This window comes from Nyctibius grandis, chromosome 4, assembly GCF_013368605.1.
Source record: "Nyctibius grandis isolate bNycGra1 chromosome 4, bNycGra1.pri, whole genome shotgun sequence".
Taxonomy (NCBI): Eukaryota; Metazoa; Chordata; class Aves; order Nyctibiiformes; family Nyctibiidae; genus Nyctibius; species Nyctibius grandis.
Window position 1 is genome coordinate 207,850 of NC_090661.1, and position 15,620 is coordinate 223,469.

General features: G+C 55.8%; 2 protein-coding genes across 5 annotated transcripts; one reads left to right on the plus strand and one right to left on the minus strand.

The window, feature by feature from the left end:
• Window positions 1-144: 144 nt before the first annotated feature.
• BET1L (Bet1 golgi vesicular membrane trafficking protein like) lies at window positions 145-4,782 on the minus strand. The gene is made up of 4 exons (XM_068397844.1): window positions 4,717-4,782; window positions 4,038-4,129; window positions 3,244-3,300; window positions 145-2,315 (listed from the first exon to the last, which is right to left on the minus strand). Exons 1-4 carry the CDS (start codon window positions 4,733-4,735, stop codon window positions 2,148-2,150), a joined length of 336 nt encoding a protein of 111 aa, XP_068253945.1. The 5' UTR covers window positions 4,736-4,782; the 3' UTR covers window positions 145-2,147.
• A 77-nt stretch (window positions 4,783-4,859) lies between these two features.
• Window positions 4,860-15,281, plus strand: RIC8A (RIC8 guanine nucleotide exchange factor A). 4 transcript variants are annotated; one of them, XM_068397746.1, is made up of 12 exons: window positions 4,860-5,019; window positions 6,556-6,750; window positions 7,981-8,028; window positions 8,907-9,055; window positions 9,155-9,521; window positions 10,135-10,229; window positions 10,999-11,149; window positions 11,298-11,393; window positions 11,676-11,820; window positions 12,289-12,433; window positions 13,392-13,511; window positions 14,129-15,281. In XM_068397746.1, the coding sequence occupies exons 2-12, from the start codon at window positions 6,667-6,669 to the stop codon at window positions 14,247-14,249; spliced, it is 1,521 nt and encodes a 506-aa protein (XP_068253847.1). In that variant the 5' UTR covers window positions 4,860-5,019; window positions 6,556-6,666; the 3' UTR covers window positions 14,250-15,281. The 4 variants fall into 4 exon arrangements, with proteins under 4 accessions (XP_068253847.1, XP_068253844.1, XP_068253845.1 ...); XM_068397743.1 differs by having other exon boundaries at window positions 4,861-5,019; window positions 8,907-9,521; XM_068397744.1 differs by lacking the exon at window positions 4,860-5,019 and adding an exon at window positions 5,240-5,382 and having other exon boundaries at window positions 8,907-9,521.
• The last annotated feature ends 339 nt before the right edge of the window (window positions 15,282-15,620 follow it).

Consider the following 15,620-nt stretch of genomic DNA (forward strand, 5'->3'; position numbering starts at 1 on the left):
GGCTGTTCAGTACCCAGACCAGCACAGACACTAACGACAGTTCCCCCCTGCAGCGGGTTCTCTGCAGCTCAAGTAGAGCAACAGAGAGGTTTGATCTTGGCACTAACACGTGAGCACGAGGAAAAAACCACTTGAGCAAAAGAATTCTAAAACCAGAGCTTTATTTACAGCAGTAAAAGCAAACCAAACCCACCACCATTCTGAAGGCCGGGCTGTCCCAGTGGCCTTCCATCAGAAGTCATCTGCTTCAGACAATCAAAGTCCATCGCTTCACCCATCGTTCTTCCTAACGGAGTCTGGAGCTGCCACATCTTACCAGAGATGCAGGAAGAAGAACCAGAGAAAGTCATTCCTGCTTCCTTTCTACTTGCCTTCCCTGCACGTTTTTCCCCAACGTGGAACAGACGACACCTAACCAGTCAGGGCAGCGTTCTGTTAGCAGGTCGGTACGGCTGGGACACGGGACGACACAGTCCAGTCACAGATCTGGACCCGGGACAGTCCACGGACAAAGGAGTTCCTACTGGGTACAAGGGCAAGGGCAAAGGAAACATCCAGCCATCGATGAATAAAGGCTTGTTGGAGAGGAAAAAGACTGTGAAATCAGAGGAGGAATGCTTTAGTCCTGCAGAGGTGGTTGTAGGAAGGTGAGAGAAGCAAACAGGCAAAGACTTGCAACAAGGAAAACCAGAACATGTGAGCAGCTGGTACAGAAACCAGCCAAGCTGAGACCCAGCAGCTCTGCCCAGCTGCTCTGGGAAGTGAAAGGTTTCACAACGAGCAGTGGAGGTTCGTCTGAAGAGAGAAAGAGTGTTTTATTTTAGATTATTTTTTCTTTCTCCCCAACAGGCGCAGTATTTTTCAAGTTACAGACCTCTTACTTCAATCATAGGCAGCCTTAAATAACTCAGCCGTGGAAGAGTACAGCTGGGGTCACGATGTGGGTCAGCAGCCCAAGGAAAGGCAAGGAGGGGGGAGGGAAGGTGAAGGTGACAGGAAATCTGGCAGGCACAACGTGTCCATCAGGAGCGGCTGCTGTGTGAACAAAACTGGTGGGGAGGTGCCCTGCCACGCACCCCACAGGAGCACTGCAGGCAGGGATCCCCGCAGTGCTGTCAGAGGCAAAGCAAGAGTTGCTTAGCTTACCTTCTACGTGAATGAGTAAATAAATACACAAATAACCCTCCTCGACCTCCCACTGCTGCCCCAACAGCACCGTTCAGGAGTTTCACTGGACCCCTGCCTCCGCTTTTATTTGCACAACGTCTCCTCAAAGTGCTCTAACACCAGGGTACCACAATAACTGAAATTAACTGGACCTTTTGCTATTAATTTTCTTTACGCTGATTTAATAGTCTGAGTGCATTTGCAAGTGTGTGGGAAGGTAGTGGAAGATACTATACATGTGTAACTGAAGGTGGCTTATGGACTCTGGCCCTCCTTTCTCGCAGGGTTCACCCCTAGCTTTACCCAGAAGGATGATAAAGATGACCCAGCCAGCACTTAAAGAAAGTCTTGCTCCTCTGCAACTCCTCACTGCAACGAGAGAGTATCAGGGCCCAGCTCTACTGCTCATTTCATTTCAGTACAGATTTCATTTCAACCCAGGGGCACCAGGGAGATGAACAGGTCTCCAAGCCAAGGGGAAAGTGAGACCAGGTATCAGCTGAGTGGCCACCCTGGAATGTGAGTCACACATTCATACTTCCAAATCTCATAATCAGCATCCTAAACTCTACAGCTTCCACAGCTCGGCTGGTTTATTAAACTTGTATCAACAAGTCTGTATTCACCAGCCACATCTCACAAGCCTAGTAGGAATATCAGTCAGGGGGTAACACAGAAGTGGCCTCTAAAAATAGGCCACAAGACGTGGACAAGAAGGTGAGCGATAAAGGCGTAAGCATTTAACAACATCAAAGTCGTGTTACATGTGAAAGTCCACTTAGAACCCAACACACTCATTTTATAAAGAGATGTCTGAGACCAGCCAGAGCAACGACAAGAAGCTGGTGGAAAGAAAAGTTATCTGGAAGGTCTGTCTGGAGCCTCTGCGAGACCCCACCACAGGGCAGACTGAGAATGGTGTTGAACGAGTCTGTCAATTGTCATGTTTTTTGTTCTGTAAAACTTGCAGAAGGAAGAGCTCAAGTCCCTGCTTTGGACACCAGGTAGTAGAGGATGAAGAACACAACAATCAGTCCTGCTGACACAGAACAGAGCAACTTGCGGTTATCCCTGCCGGACCGCGCCATGGTGGAGAAGCGCTTCACGCTGCCCGTGAGCAGGCCGGTCACACTCATAAAGTCTGAGTCCTGCATGAGAAAGACAATGAAGATGGAGGTATTACAAGCGGGTGAAGATATCCCTGAAGAATCTCCCACTTCCTGGCTAAAAACCACCTGCACAGGGAGCTGCACAGCAGCTGCCCATCTCTGCGCCCTCGGAAGGTCCTTCCCCTCCCGTGCTCGGGCTCCAGCAGCACCATTCCCACCGTGCTCAAAGCAGGGGAACAAATAACACAGGGGAAGGTCTGTTCCAAACGTGAAACTAACTGCCTCCTCTTTTCTACACCAGGGTCCCGCTGCCTGCTGCTCCACGGTTCGGTTGTACCCTCGTTCTGCCTGGACCAGAGCACTCGATGCCGTGCCCTTTCCGCACACCGGGGCAGGCCCACGAGCACACAAGGGTTGTTCAAGCTCCCAAGATGAGCTTACACCTTTGACTCTCCCAAGCTGAGCTTACACCTTTGACTCAACTGGTTTCAACGCTACAATTATCTTTTCCTCTCGCTTCCACGCAGCAGCTCTCCAACATCCAGCACACGCACACCAGGCTCTCCAAGCACCAGTGTTACGGTGCTGATCTCCTCAAACCCCTGGGCTGGATTCCCTTCCTCTCACAATTCAGTTAATTAATCCCCTCTCTCCTGAACAGCCTCAGCAGGTAACCCCTCTGCTACAGAATCTGCTATTCTGGCCCTTCCCCAGCGCACGGTGATTTCTCACCAACACCCAGCGCTTCAGCAGCAAAGTGCCACCAGCAGCTGCTCAGTACCTGGTGTTTATGCACCAAGAAGCCCGTGGGAAGCGGGTTTAGCTCCATTCCCTGGTTTGCCAAACCAGCCACTGGGATCTACCTCTGCCTGCTGACGTGGAACTGCGATTAAACTTGCTCAGTTAATGGAACTGCTGAGAGCCAGCACCACCCAGTCACGCCTTTTACCTTTCCTGGGTTCCTTACCATGCCATCCAGGTAACGGTTTTGTTCGTCAGCATCTTTGTCGATATCCAGAGCCAGCTACACGGGAGGAGACGGGTATTAATGAACTTTTAACACACAGAACCTCTAACACACCGAGTGCTGGTACAATTTGAAATGCACATTACAAAAGCAAGCCACCGTGTCCCTGTCTCCTGCTTAGACAGAGGCTTGCTCGGTAGAGGAACAAGATTCTCATTTCTGTTTCAGCTTGTTGAACTTTTTCAGCTCTGCAGCGCTGAAAATAAAGCTTGGCTGTCTGAAATTTAAACAACGGCAGGAATTCAGGGTCTTCCCTTCTACAAGGCGAGTCACTGACTTCTATTAAGCTCTAAATCAAAGTATTTCATGTTAGTGGAGCAAACTAGCTTTAAGATCACCACTTACATACAGACGTGTATTTTTCAAAACTAATTCACCTGATTATTGTGAATCTTTTCCCCAGGGAGGTACATGCTTAGCAATACCCCTCTGTGCAGCTTTTATGTTTCTCTCTGTGACTAAAACTCCCCGAGTGCCACGAAAACCACACCATTCCCATTAGATGATGTCGCTAAACCTCAAAAGGAAAGTGGAAGTTCATAAAGCCGTCCCTGGCGTTTCACAAGTGACAATTAACCATTATATTGCCTACAACTACAAGTCATTAATACACAGGAAGCCCTGTGTATCGACCACAGGCTTGAACCTCCCACCAGACCCTGCACAAACAACCCGGATAACCGGTGCCCGGTCCTTCCTTCACCACGGCACCCGACACAAACTCGGCGACTCACCGACTTCAGCCTGGTGACCTTGTTGGCCAGGCTGTCCGCCATTCGCTGGTTCTCTACATCCAGCATATCCTCCACAGCACCTGGGCTCTGACCTGGGGGGAAAAAAAGAGGATTATTGAGTTTTATCTGGCCTGGAACAAGCGCTGGTGTATTCGCTCATCCGACGTGGCGGGCGAGGCAGAGGGAGCTTGTTGCCCAACCGGTCTCCAGCTTGCCGCGGAGGCCGTCACGGCAGCCCCCTCGCACCGAGGGCCTCGTGGGCTTTGCACCATGAAACGCTCCAAACGCTTTTTGACACAAACACACCAAACCTTCCCCACACGGGCCGGGTTACCCCACCCGAGCCGCCACCACCGCCCGGCAGCACCGCGACGCAGCACCGGGGCTTCACACCCCCGGCGACGCCTCCAGCGCTGCCCCAGCCCGGGATCGGGGTGAAGCCGAGCGACCCCGGGGCACTTCGCCCCCTCCGGCATTTCGGGGCCCTCCTGGGGGCGCGGAGCAGACGGGCCGCCCCCTCCCCTCCCCTCCCCGGGCCGGGCCGCGCCGCAGGCCTGATGCAGCTCCCCGATGGCGGCGGGAGCCCCCCCTTCCCCCTCAGCCCCTCAAGCACCGCCGGGGACCCCCGCCCCCCGCATGGCAACGGCGGGGACCCTCCGCCCGGCCCCCGGCCCCTCACCTCGGCCCCACTCCGCCATGGCGGCCCCGGCCCCGCCTCGCCGGGCGGAGCCGCGCCGGCCCCCGCCTCCACAAAATGGCCGCCGCGCCCCGCCCCGCTCCCCCGCGCCGGGGCTGTCGGTTCCCCGGGGCGGGGCCGCTCTCACGGCGGGCACCGGCGCCCCTCAGGCCTGTCGCGCCGGGCGGCCCCGGTGCCCGTCCCGCTGCCGCCCCCCGGGCGCAAGGCGGCGGCCCCGGCGGAGCGCTGCCGGGGGAGGGCCGGGGCCAGGAAATGAGGCAGGAAGCCGGGGCGGCGGAGAGGAAGGTAACGGCGCTTCCCTGCCCGCCGCAGCTCGCTGCCCGCCCCTCTGCCCCGCCGGCGGCCGGGCCCGGCTGCCTCCCCCCTGCCCGGGCCGGCCCTCGCCCCCCGGGCCCGGCTGCCTCTCCGCAGGCCCGAGGCCCCCGCCCCGCTGCCGGGGCTGGCAGGGCGGCGGCCGGAGGCCCGCAGTGCCCCCGCCCAGCCGGGCTGGGGTCGGGCCCGGGCCCAGCCCCGCGGCCCCGGCCCGCTTCGGCCGTCCCCGAGGGGGTTCGTGCCGCAGGTGCCGCCAGCACTTTGACCGGCTTTTTTTGGGCGAAAAAAAAGGCCTGAAGGGGTTTTGAAAGGTGCAAAAACTGGCAGAGGAAGGAGGTAACGGTGTGAGGAGGGCGCTGGGGGGCATGGAAAGGCGGGGAGGGATGTGGCAAATGCTGCGGTCCGCTCTTGCGTTTCCCCCCCAAACCGGCGAGGAGCCCGTCGGGTGCCCCGGCCCACAGTGTGGGGACACCGTGCCACCTGCCCGGCGAGCTGGTCCTGTGGCTCGCTGGCCTCCCAAATGCAGGACTTGCCCTTGGCCCCCAAACCCCCTCTGTGGCTGTGGCTGTGCTGGGGCGGGGGGGATACCCTGGTGCTCTGTGGGGTCTCCCCAGACCCCGGGGGCTCTCGGACGGGGTCCCAGGGTCAGAACAGGTCTTGTAATTAGGGATGACCAGCGCTTGGTCATGTTGCAGGTATGTAGCTCAGAGTCTGAAGGGATGAACGAGCTCGGGTATATACTCAGCTCTGATGGATTTTCCACCATCAGGAGTTGCTTTCCATCACTGTGGACTTGCGTGGCTCTGCAAGCTGTTAAACTTGTGCCTGTGTCTAAAATAATCTCGTCATCCCCCTCTTTATGCGCATCTGCTCGTTTGCATTATTATCACGAGGCACATGATCTCCCGTAATGGTAGGAAGGTTTGAACCGTGGAGGCCGGCCCCGGACGTGCATTTCCCTGCTCTCTGCCATCATCTGCACAGCCTCTCAGGCACTGACCGCGCGGAGCAGCCACGGCAGCAAAATCCTAATGATCTCTTTATTTTCACCACCTTAAAAGGTAGCTCTGCCTGAAGCAAGCCAGGAGGATGCTTTCCTGTCTGCCTGCCTTTCCTCGCCATCCCTTTTTACTCTACAGAAATGTTTCTGGATATTTTTTTTTTCTCTCTCCTGTGCAGTAACAGAAATCAGGGCAGCCAGGGGAGGAGGAGGCAGAGAGCTATTTCAGGGAGCTGCTGTTATCTGCTCTATGTTAATCCCCTGGCTGGGGCGGGGGGGAAGGTTTTCCCCGAGTGCTTTGCTGGGAGGGCATATATTAAACATTGAAAAGCAAAGAGAGGAAGAAGAGGATTAGAGGGAGAGAGAGGAAGCTGGCTGCTGGTTTTACTCAGGTTATCCATCTGCTCTGCTTTTATGGATGCAACAGCGTGAGCAACCTCCCTTGGGGTTTTTTGTGTTTTGTTTTTTTCCCTCCTTCCTTCCCCCACCCCTTTCTCTCTCCCTCTCAGATACCTGTGCATCGAGGACCTTTTGCATCGCCGTTATCCAGGAGCCCTGGAAGCCCCCTTGCTCCCCTTCCTCCTGCTGTCACCTCCTGCTGTAGCTGAGCTGTTGAGATAATGGAGCTCGGGACTGTGGTAGCCACCGTGGAAAGCGGGGAGCAAGACACGGTTCTCAAGGTGCTTCAGATCTACAACCAGGAGGTGAGTGAGCGTCAGACCCTGCCTGGCGCCAGCCCCTGCTGGTTATGAGCCTGGAAGCAGGCTGGCCATGCTGTGGGGTTTCTGTGCCATGCTGCTGTCCCCAGTGTCTCCTCTGAGCACATCTGTCTGCGCGTTACTGCCATAAAAATGTTACAGGCTGCCTCGTCTTTTACTTGCAGATGGTTTTTTGCTTGATGTTTCGCTAGGAAGCAGCTAAGCAGCCTCTCTTTATCTGGTTCCTTTGTGTACAGAAGTAAAGCATGTAGAAGGGATTTTTTTATTAATTATTATTATCTGGATGCCAAGTAAAATCTGGCAGGGAAGTAAAGATCAGTGTGAAAACCGAGTAGGAGGAGCTTTTGTGTTAAGGCAAGGTTTGGAGGTGATAAAACTGAGGCCTGTGGAGGAGCTGCAGGTGAAGTGGTTGTTGTGATTTGCAAGTAAAAGATCATTAGAGGTGGACAGGGATGGGCTGCTGGATTTGATACAGGTGCCTCGTCTGAAAGCTGACAGTAGGAAGTAAATAACAAATATAGAATATCAAAAAAGGAACGGTTGGGATGCAGGGATGGAAGTGTTTCTAGCCTTAAAGTGGCAAAATTTTATCTGTGGGGGTAAATCCCTTTTGAAATCACTCTGGTTGTCAGGGAAATTTCCTCCAGAGGGTTTCCACCAGGATAGGGCTGGCCCTGCAGATCTCCGTGACTCATTCTGCACCACTCTTGGGTGGGTGGGAGGCCAGCGGGGAAAACCCGTGAATATTCCACACGAGTGTGCAAGGGGAGAGTGTGCAACTATTCCCAGCAGTCGGTTTTGAAATGGGGGAGATATTGGCCACGAAGGAGTGGGTCCCTGTTAAAGGGGCCTGCCTAGAAGACATGGAGGCATCAAAGAGGATTATGAAACTGCAGATAAACTAAGCAACTTCCTTGCACCATTTTTTACTGTAAGCTAAAACCTCCGTGGCAGGGAAGTTCTCCTTTTGTCTCGTTCCTCAGGAGCTTGTGCTCCTTGTTCCAAACACTGTAGCCCTCTCTAGGTGCTGTGGCACCCCTTGCCGTGCCATTCCCTGCCTCCGTGCTGGTGGGGGCTGAGGTGCTGTGCTTGCTTTCGCTGGATGTTTTCAGACCTGCTGCTTTCCAGCTGAGTGGCCCTCCCCTGGCTGAGGGAAACAGTTTTGTGGCTTTTTAACCTGTTATTATTTTGATTGTTTTTGTTTTGCCCCCACAGAAATCTCAGTGCTTCACCTTTGACGACGAGGAGCGGGAGGAGAGGAAGGTAGGCACGCTGAATGTGTAGATCTGCTGCTGCTCTGTCCTCATGTCCAGCCCGGCTTGGTGGTGGCAGCTCCTGCAGGGAAAGGAACAAGTGTTTTTTCATTAACTTGGTCAGGGAACGGTGTGCTCAGAGCATCTGGCTCCAGTTTCACCACCAGTAGTTGGTGTTTTAGGATCGCTGCCACACACGGTGCTGTTCTGCACAGGGTTAGATCTTCAGCTCCTGTGAATTGGTGTTAGTGGAGCTCTGCCAGTCTGTGCCTACTGAGGATCTGGGCTAGTAGGTCTCCAGACAGCACTGAGGTTTAGGGAGCTACTACTTGCTTGAATCTCCTGAGGTGTTTCCACCTCCTTTCCTAGGGCATCACGTGCTCTCCTCACCTCTTGGGTCCCTTTACCCTCCCGTGGCCATTTTCTGACGCATCTCTCAACCTTTTCAATCCGTTTCTGGAGCACCCAGAGCAGATGCCTCCCTAACCTTCAGGCTCCGGGCAGGAGTAGAGAACTGCTGTTGGGGTGGTTGTTGCTCCTCAGTGAAGCCCTAAGGGATGTTTTTGCCTTGCCCTCTCTTTGCTTGATGCAGCTGGCCAGTAAGCTGTGTTAGCCTGAGCCATCCTGACCATGGGTGAAGCTAAACCAGGCAATCATAGCAGTTGCCTGTTCATACTCTCCCCTTCCCCAGTGCCCTCTCCCAGCCGTTCTGTGTTTCTTGCTGGGTGTCCTTGCTCGAACTGGGTCAGGATCAGCTGCCGGACCCCTGAACCAGAGCTGTTGCAGGCCCATCTCTAGGTGACGCTGCAGGGCAGAGCGTTACGGGGTGGTGGGGGGAGCGCTGTGAAGTGTTAGTGCATGAGATGTTACTTGTTTCCAACTGCCCAGAAAATGGCCCAGCTGCTGATCAAGTTCCTGGAGAGAGAGCTGCAGCCGTCCTGCCAGGTCACCTGCTTGGAAAGCATCCGCATCCTGTCCCGAGACAAGCACTGCCTTGACCCCTTCACCACCAAGGAGGGCCTGAAGACCCTCTCCAGGCACGCTGGCGTTGATTACTCGGAGGAGCTCATCCGGGAGGTCCCAGACTTGGATGTGATCCTGGAATCCCTCAAATGTCTCTGCAACATTGTCTTCAGCAGCCCCAGGGCGCAGGAGCTGACGGCCGAAGCGCGGCTGGTGGTGGGCCTGGCCAAGCGCATCAAGCTGTACAACGAGAGGACCCTTCCTCACGAGGTCAAGTTCTTTGACCTGCGTCTCCTGTTCCTGCTGACGGCGCTGAGGGTGGACGTCCGGCAGCAGCTGGCCCAAGAGCTGCGGGGCATCAGCCTGATGACAGACACGCTGGAGCTGACCCTGGGTGTGAAGTGGATGGACCCCTACGAAGTGGCCAGCGAGGAGGGACTTCTCCCACCTTTGCCTCGTCAGGAGACAGAGCGAGCCATGGAGATCCTGAAAGTGCTTTTCAATATCACCTTCGATTCCAGCAAGAGGGAGGTGGATGAGGTAAGCTCCTGGGGTATCCCACCCTGCTGTGTTCGTGTGTCTCCGGGCTGTGGTTTGATTGCTGGTTATCTCCTATTACATACTGGCCCTCCTGCAGCCCCTGGGTACGTGTGAGGGTGGCAGGAGCCTCGTGTGTCCAGACCTCCCTCCCTAGAGCACTGCCTCTATCAATGCATTATTAACCCTTAAGACTCTGAGAGCATCACGATTGAAAAGTTGGGTATTTTTCCTTCCTAATGACATGATTTGTTGCACAACTGGGAGAGTGGAGCCCCCAGATAATTCACTCCTCAGTGTGGCCTGGTGCTCTGTCACCTTCTGGATGAGGTCAGAGGAAGGTGTGATGGAGAACGTCTCTGGCTAATCCACGGGCCTGTTTTGGGGCCTCTTTTAGCCCTTGACTCAGTGTTGTAGGTGAGGGAAAAGGTCTTGGGCAGCAGGAGGACTGTGTGTTGACCTCGGGATAATCGGGAGGCTCCTTCCACTGAACACCCTGCTGCCAGTTGGGCTGCTGGCGGGAGGGACGGGGCTGTGGGCTGCAGGGGCAGCGGGCTCTGGGGTGTGGGGGATCCCCTTTCCTGACCAGGGTTTTCATTTTCTGTTTTGGGGCCAGGAAGATGCTGCTTTGTACCGGCACTTGGGTGCCCTGCTGCGCCACTGCCTCATGATCTCTGCGGACGGGGAGGAGCGGACGGAGGAGTTCCACAGGTCTGTGTTGGATAAGTGGGTCATGATCTTTGCTGTGAACAGACCTGAGCTCTCCCCGAGGCAGCCCCTGCCTGACCTTGGCAGTAACACACTCTGCTGGCTCGGTGATCGCTAAGGTCCCAAGCAGGCACCTTTGTTTTGGCCTGCAGGTTCCTTCTGACCCCGAGGGCCATACCCCATACCCTGCATCAGGCCTCCTCAGCAGTGCCACCCACTTTGGTGGGCAGCCTGCCATAGCAGGTGTGTGATACTTTAATTAGAGAGTCCACGGGCTGGCCTTAATTAACTGTCTGCCTCTTGAGCTGTGCTGAGAAATTGCCTGTGTCACCCTGCTGAGCATTATTGGTCCAGGGGTGTCAGCTTTGAGCAGGTGACACCATCCTGTCCCCAAGGAAACCATAGTCAGGGGAATCCTAAGCAGTGCATTGCATGGACCATCAAGGTGAGAAGGAGCGATGCAGCAGGAGAGCCTAAAGACCTTTGACCACCCAGATTGGTCCTGCTTGGCCTCTGTGTCAAGCTCTGTGGCTTCTCACTTGTCACTGGAGTCTCTTTGGACTCCCAGCAAATAGTTCAACTACCCCAAAAGCAGTTTAATTTATTCCCTTTCCGTGGTGTGAGGAGCTTGAGGTGCAGTCCAAAGACAACGTGGGTCTCGGGGTCCTCACACTTCTGGAAGTTAGTAACAAACCTTCATTTCTGGATAGCTGAAGAACTTCTGTGAACAAAGATCCATGACTGTGTGCTCTCTTCTCTTTTATACGGTTAGTCATACGGTTAACCTGCTGGGCAACCTGCCCCTGAAATGTCTGGATGTCCTCCTGACCCCCAAGGTCCGGCCAGGCTCGCTGGAGTACATGGGTGTCAACATGGATGCAGTCAGCATCCTGCTGGGTTTCCTCGAGCGACGCCTCGACAGGGTAAGTCGTGAGGTTCCCGTAGCAGAGGCTCAAAGCTTTGGTGTCCATCTGTTTCCCTCACGGTCTGTGCTCCTGTTGCCCACCACAAGCCGGACAAGGTGAGCTCAGCGTGACTGAGGCGTTGTCTGTTTTGTGGACCCTTCTGCAGGGGCACAAGCTGAAGGAGAGTTTGACCCCGGTGCTGAACCTGCTGACGGAGAGCGCCCGGGTGCACCGTCAGACCAGGAAGTTCCTGAAGGCCAAGGTACGCTCTCGCTCAGCCAGAAGCTGAGTGATGCTGCACTGAGGAGAGAGGAGAACAGCAAACTGCCTGATTATTGCCTCCCCCAACAGGCCTCCTCTCTCTCTGCTGGGTTCTGATGTGTGGGTGGTTGAGGCCTTGGGTACCCACAGTATTTTCCCCACATCTCCCATGCTCTGGATTTATTAGTTTTAGCTGATTGGTAAAATGCAGGTTCATTTCCCCCTGCCTGACCTGCCGTTGCTGTTCCAGCTCCACTGATCACCCCTCTCTGTGCCCTCGTAGGTGCTGCCTCCCCTCCGGGACGTGAGGAACCGGCCGGAGGTGGGGAACTCGCTGCGGAACAAGCTGGTGCGTCTGATGACCCACATCGACACCGACGTGAAGCACTGCGCCGCAGAGTTCCTCTTCGTGCTCTGCAAGGAGAGCGGTGAGTGCCAGGGGCTTGTTGTGGCCTTTGGTGACAGGGAGTCGTGGAGCTGGGCCTCTGGGCCAGCCAGAGAGCGTGGGACGGGCGGCCTTTGCAGCCAGCAGGAGCTGCTGCCTTCCCCTGGGCCAGACACACTGAGCAGGGAGACGTGGAGGGTGTCCGGGTGCTCTGGGGGAAGGAGCTGCTGTCTCATGCCAGTGGTGAGCGAACAGCTCTGCTGGAGGGGACACCCCAACGCCCTGCAGACACCCTGGCCTGCGTTCAGACCCCCACCCCGTGGGTGCTGTCCCTGCCGTTCCTGGTGCATGGTGTGGCAGCCTTGCTCCCTCTCAGAGCTCAAAGCAGCGTTGGCATTTCTGGGTCTCCGTGGCCTTGCGCTGGTCTCGCTGCTGGGGCACACAGGAGCAGACGGGGCTGGAGGGGCGGGAGGGGAAGCACAGGGTGGTCTCTCTCCCCTTCTCCCGGCAGTGTCACGGTTTGTGAAGTACACGGGCTACGGGAACGCAGCCGGGCTCCTGGCAGCGCGCGGCCTCATGGCCGGGGGTCGGGAGGAGGGAGAGTACTCGGAAGATGAAGACACGGACACCGAGGAGTACAAAGAGGCAAAGCCCAAGTAAAGTCTACTCCATTCTATAGACCCCTCTTCCCACTCCTGCTCTGTCCCTTTCTTCATCTGCCTCCCTGCCATCTCCCTCGTCCTCCTCTTTCCCATGCACATTTCCTTCTGCATTACTTGGCAGCTTCACCCTTAGCTGTGGTGTCCTGTCGCACCCTCTCTGCCTGTTCCCTGGGTGAAATGCCTCCGTGGCCGAGCTGCTCATGGTGTGGGTGGTCACCAGTGCGTGTATTGGGTCCCTGCAGCTGGGCACAGGCTCTAGAGCGAGGTGGGTTCTTCCAGCCAGAGCCCATCTGCACCAGGCCTGTTCATGGCACGCACGTGGCAGTATATCTCTCTCTAATCCATCTCTTACACCTTTTTTGGCACCTGCACACCTCAGTACAGCAGCAGGCTTTTACTGTGTGCTCAGAGAAGGGATGAAGGTGGTCCCTTCTTGCAGGAGGTTTGGAAGTGCCAGTTACTCCTCTCCACTCCAGAGTCCTGTGCTGCTGGAAGGAGCTGCTCTTGGGTTGTTTTCTTTTCTTTTGCCTGCTCATGGGTGGTGGTAACCCGAGGGTGAGGAGTGTGCAGGGAGAGCTCTGGGGCTGTGCTCAGCTGTGGGTCCCATCCTTTCTAGCACCCTGTTCAATGTCATCTACAGGTTGCATTTGGGTTTGTTTTTCCTGTGTTAGCTTTTTGCCTCCTGACTTAAGCAGAGGTAAGAAGTGTTGTCTGCCCTCGTGCACCTGGTTTAAAGCTGCACTGTGGAATTGGCAGGGTGGGATGTTCCTCACACCAGAAAAATGGGAGGGATTTGTAAGGGGGACAGTATAGAAAGAGTTGGGAAGCACCACGTCACACTGTGACAGCACTTGGGGCTAGTGAGACGAGCAGCAATGACAACCAGTAAAGAGCCCTTTTCTCCTCTGCTTTATCTCCCTCCTTTGCCCTGGCCTCACTGCTCTTCTTGCAGCATTAACCCTGTGACGGGACGCGTTGAGGAGAAGCTACCCAACCCCATGGAAGGGATGACTGAGGAGCAGAAGGAATATGAAGCCATGAAGTTAGTCAACATGTTTGACAAGTTGTCCAGGTACTAGAATAGTGTGTGTTCAACAGAATCATGTGCCTCATGGGTTTGGCCAGGTGCTGGGTGAGAACCGCAGCCGCTGTCCTGGCAAGGCTGCTCAGGAGGAAGCAGCGTTTTGGGGACAGATGGCAGCCAATGCCACCAGTCCCTTTCCCTGCAGGAGTGCTTCCTCCAGTTGTCTTTCATCCATCATTAACAGGTGCCACAGAGGAGCGCAGAGCCTGCCAGCTGAGTTCAGGGTGGGAGGGAAAAGGGCAGTGCGTTTAACGCATGCGTTTCCACCGTGTGCTAGAGGGAGAGGAACGCTCATGCTGGTGCTAGTTTTCCTCTGGCAATCCTGTACCACGCAGAACAGGACCCTCAAACTGAGCCTATTCCAGGGAACCTGAGAATGGCAGCACTGGGGGATGGTGCTTCCAGCCATCGCCTCTCCGTGCTGGAGGTTTATGGCTAGAACTGTCCCCCGCCTCTGAACAGGGATCCTTAGTGGTGCCCTGGGGTGGTTCTGGGCTGCCTTGGGGCAGTTTCCACAAGCCCCACACTTGTGCTGTAGGACTCCTCTGTTCCTGCGGTCTCTGCTGCAGATCTGTTACCTTCCCCCCTCTCCTCCCTGGCTGCAGAGAGCAGATCATCCAGCCCATGGGCATCACGCCGAGCGGCAACCTGGCCCCCATGGAGAGCGCCATCCGCGACATGGCTGAGGAGAGGTCGTCGTCCGACTCGGACCTGGGGCTGGACTGACCCACACCTCTCGCCCCAGCGAGCCGGGGAGTCGCCGTCCACTCGCCCTCCAGAACTGGTGCTGCACCCAGAGGCTGGTGCTGGGCCAGGGCTCTCCCTGGGGGATCTGGATCCAGCCTGGACCCCTCCCAGTCCACACCAAGGAACCTCCTGCCCAGCTCCATAACCACCTCTGCTTCCAGAGGCTCTTCACGGCCTGCCTCCACCTTGGTCTCTCCTGTCAGCAGCCTTGAGGATTTCACACTCCAATTTGCTTCCAGGACTTCCCAGTAGGATTTTTTTTTTTAACTCCATGACGTTTGGGAAGAAGGGTGGGGGGAGGATCGTTCTGTCACACCGTGGGGGTTCAGCGATCTGCAGAGCATCTGGAGTAGGTGCTTGTGCGTGGCTACGTGTGGCCAGTCCTCTGGGGGGGAGCAGAGGAACGAGGGTGGGAGGGTGGGACTGAGGAGAGGGGTGTGTGGTGACACACAGGGGTCCCGGGGAGCGGTGCCACGGGGTGTCTGGGCACAGAGCACCCACGTTGCCCGCAGGTGGCTGCATGTGTGTGCACAGCGTGTGGCTGTGAGCGTGTCTGTGCACAAACAGAGCGTGTGGGCTCACGAGTGTGCACGTGAGCGTGGAGGGGAGCCAGTAAAGCCTTTGTGTGCGGCTTCCAGCACCCCCAGCGGGCGCAGGCGGCTGCCGGGAGCGCTCAGTCTCTGTGCAGTGTTCCTGTGACCACGGGGTTTAGTTTTTGGCATCAGCCTTTCCCCATCTCACGCTTTCCAAAAGGCCAAAATCTGTGCGTTGTCTCTGCCTCCTCGCCTTGGCTTTCCCACAGCTCTGCTGCTGTTTGCCCCCGGGGGCTGGTGTTGGTCCTGTCTTCGCTGTGGCTTAGATTTGTCTTTTTTTCTGTTTTATTTTTTTTTCTTTTTAAAGAAAAACGTTTTAAAGAAAATCTTCCGGTTTGCCTCATGTACCAGAGTCCCAAAACTTACTGTCACGAGTAGGAATGCAAAAGTGATGCTGGAATAAAGAAAACCTGGCGAATGGGCGCGTGGCCGTGGTTCATCGGGCACGATCGCTCTGAGCCAGGAAGGAAGTGGCTTTGGCTTTTGCTGGCTGGCCCGTGGTTCTGCTCTGATCACCCTGAACGTGGGAGGTAAAATTGTGGCATTAAACCAGGGCTAAGCCAGAGCCTTTCCCTGCAGCACGACCACCGAGTGTAACGAATGGAGCATCCCAACGCTCAAGGAAGCACTTGAGCCAGCCTCGATGGTGGTTTGGCTGCGTGGCTCTGCGGAGGGGCTTGTCAGTGCTCCTGCCTGGCTGTCCGTAGGTGTTGGTGCCTGTTCTATGGTGTAAAAGCTGAAGGTTTGCTTCGTTTAG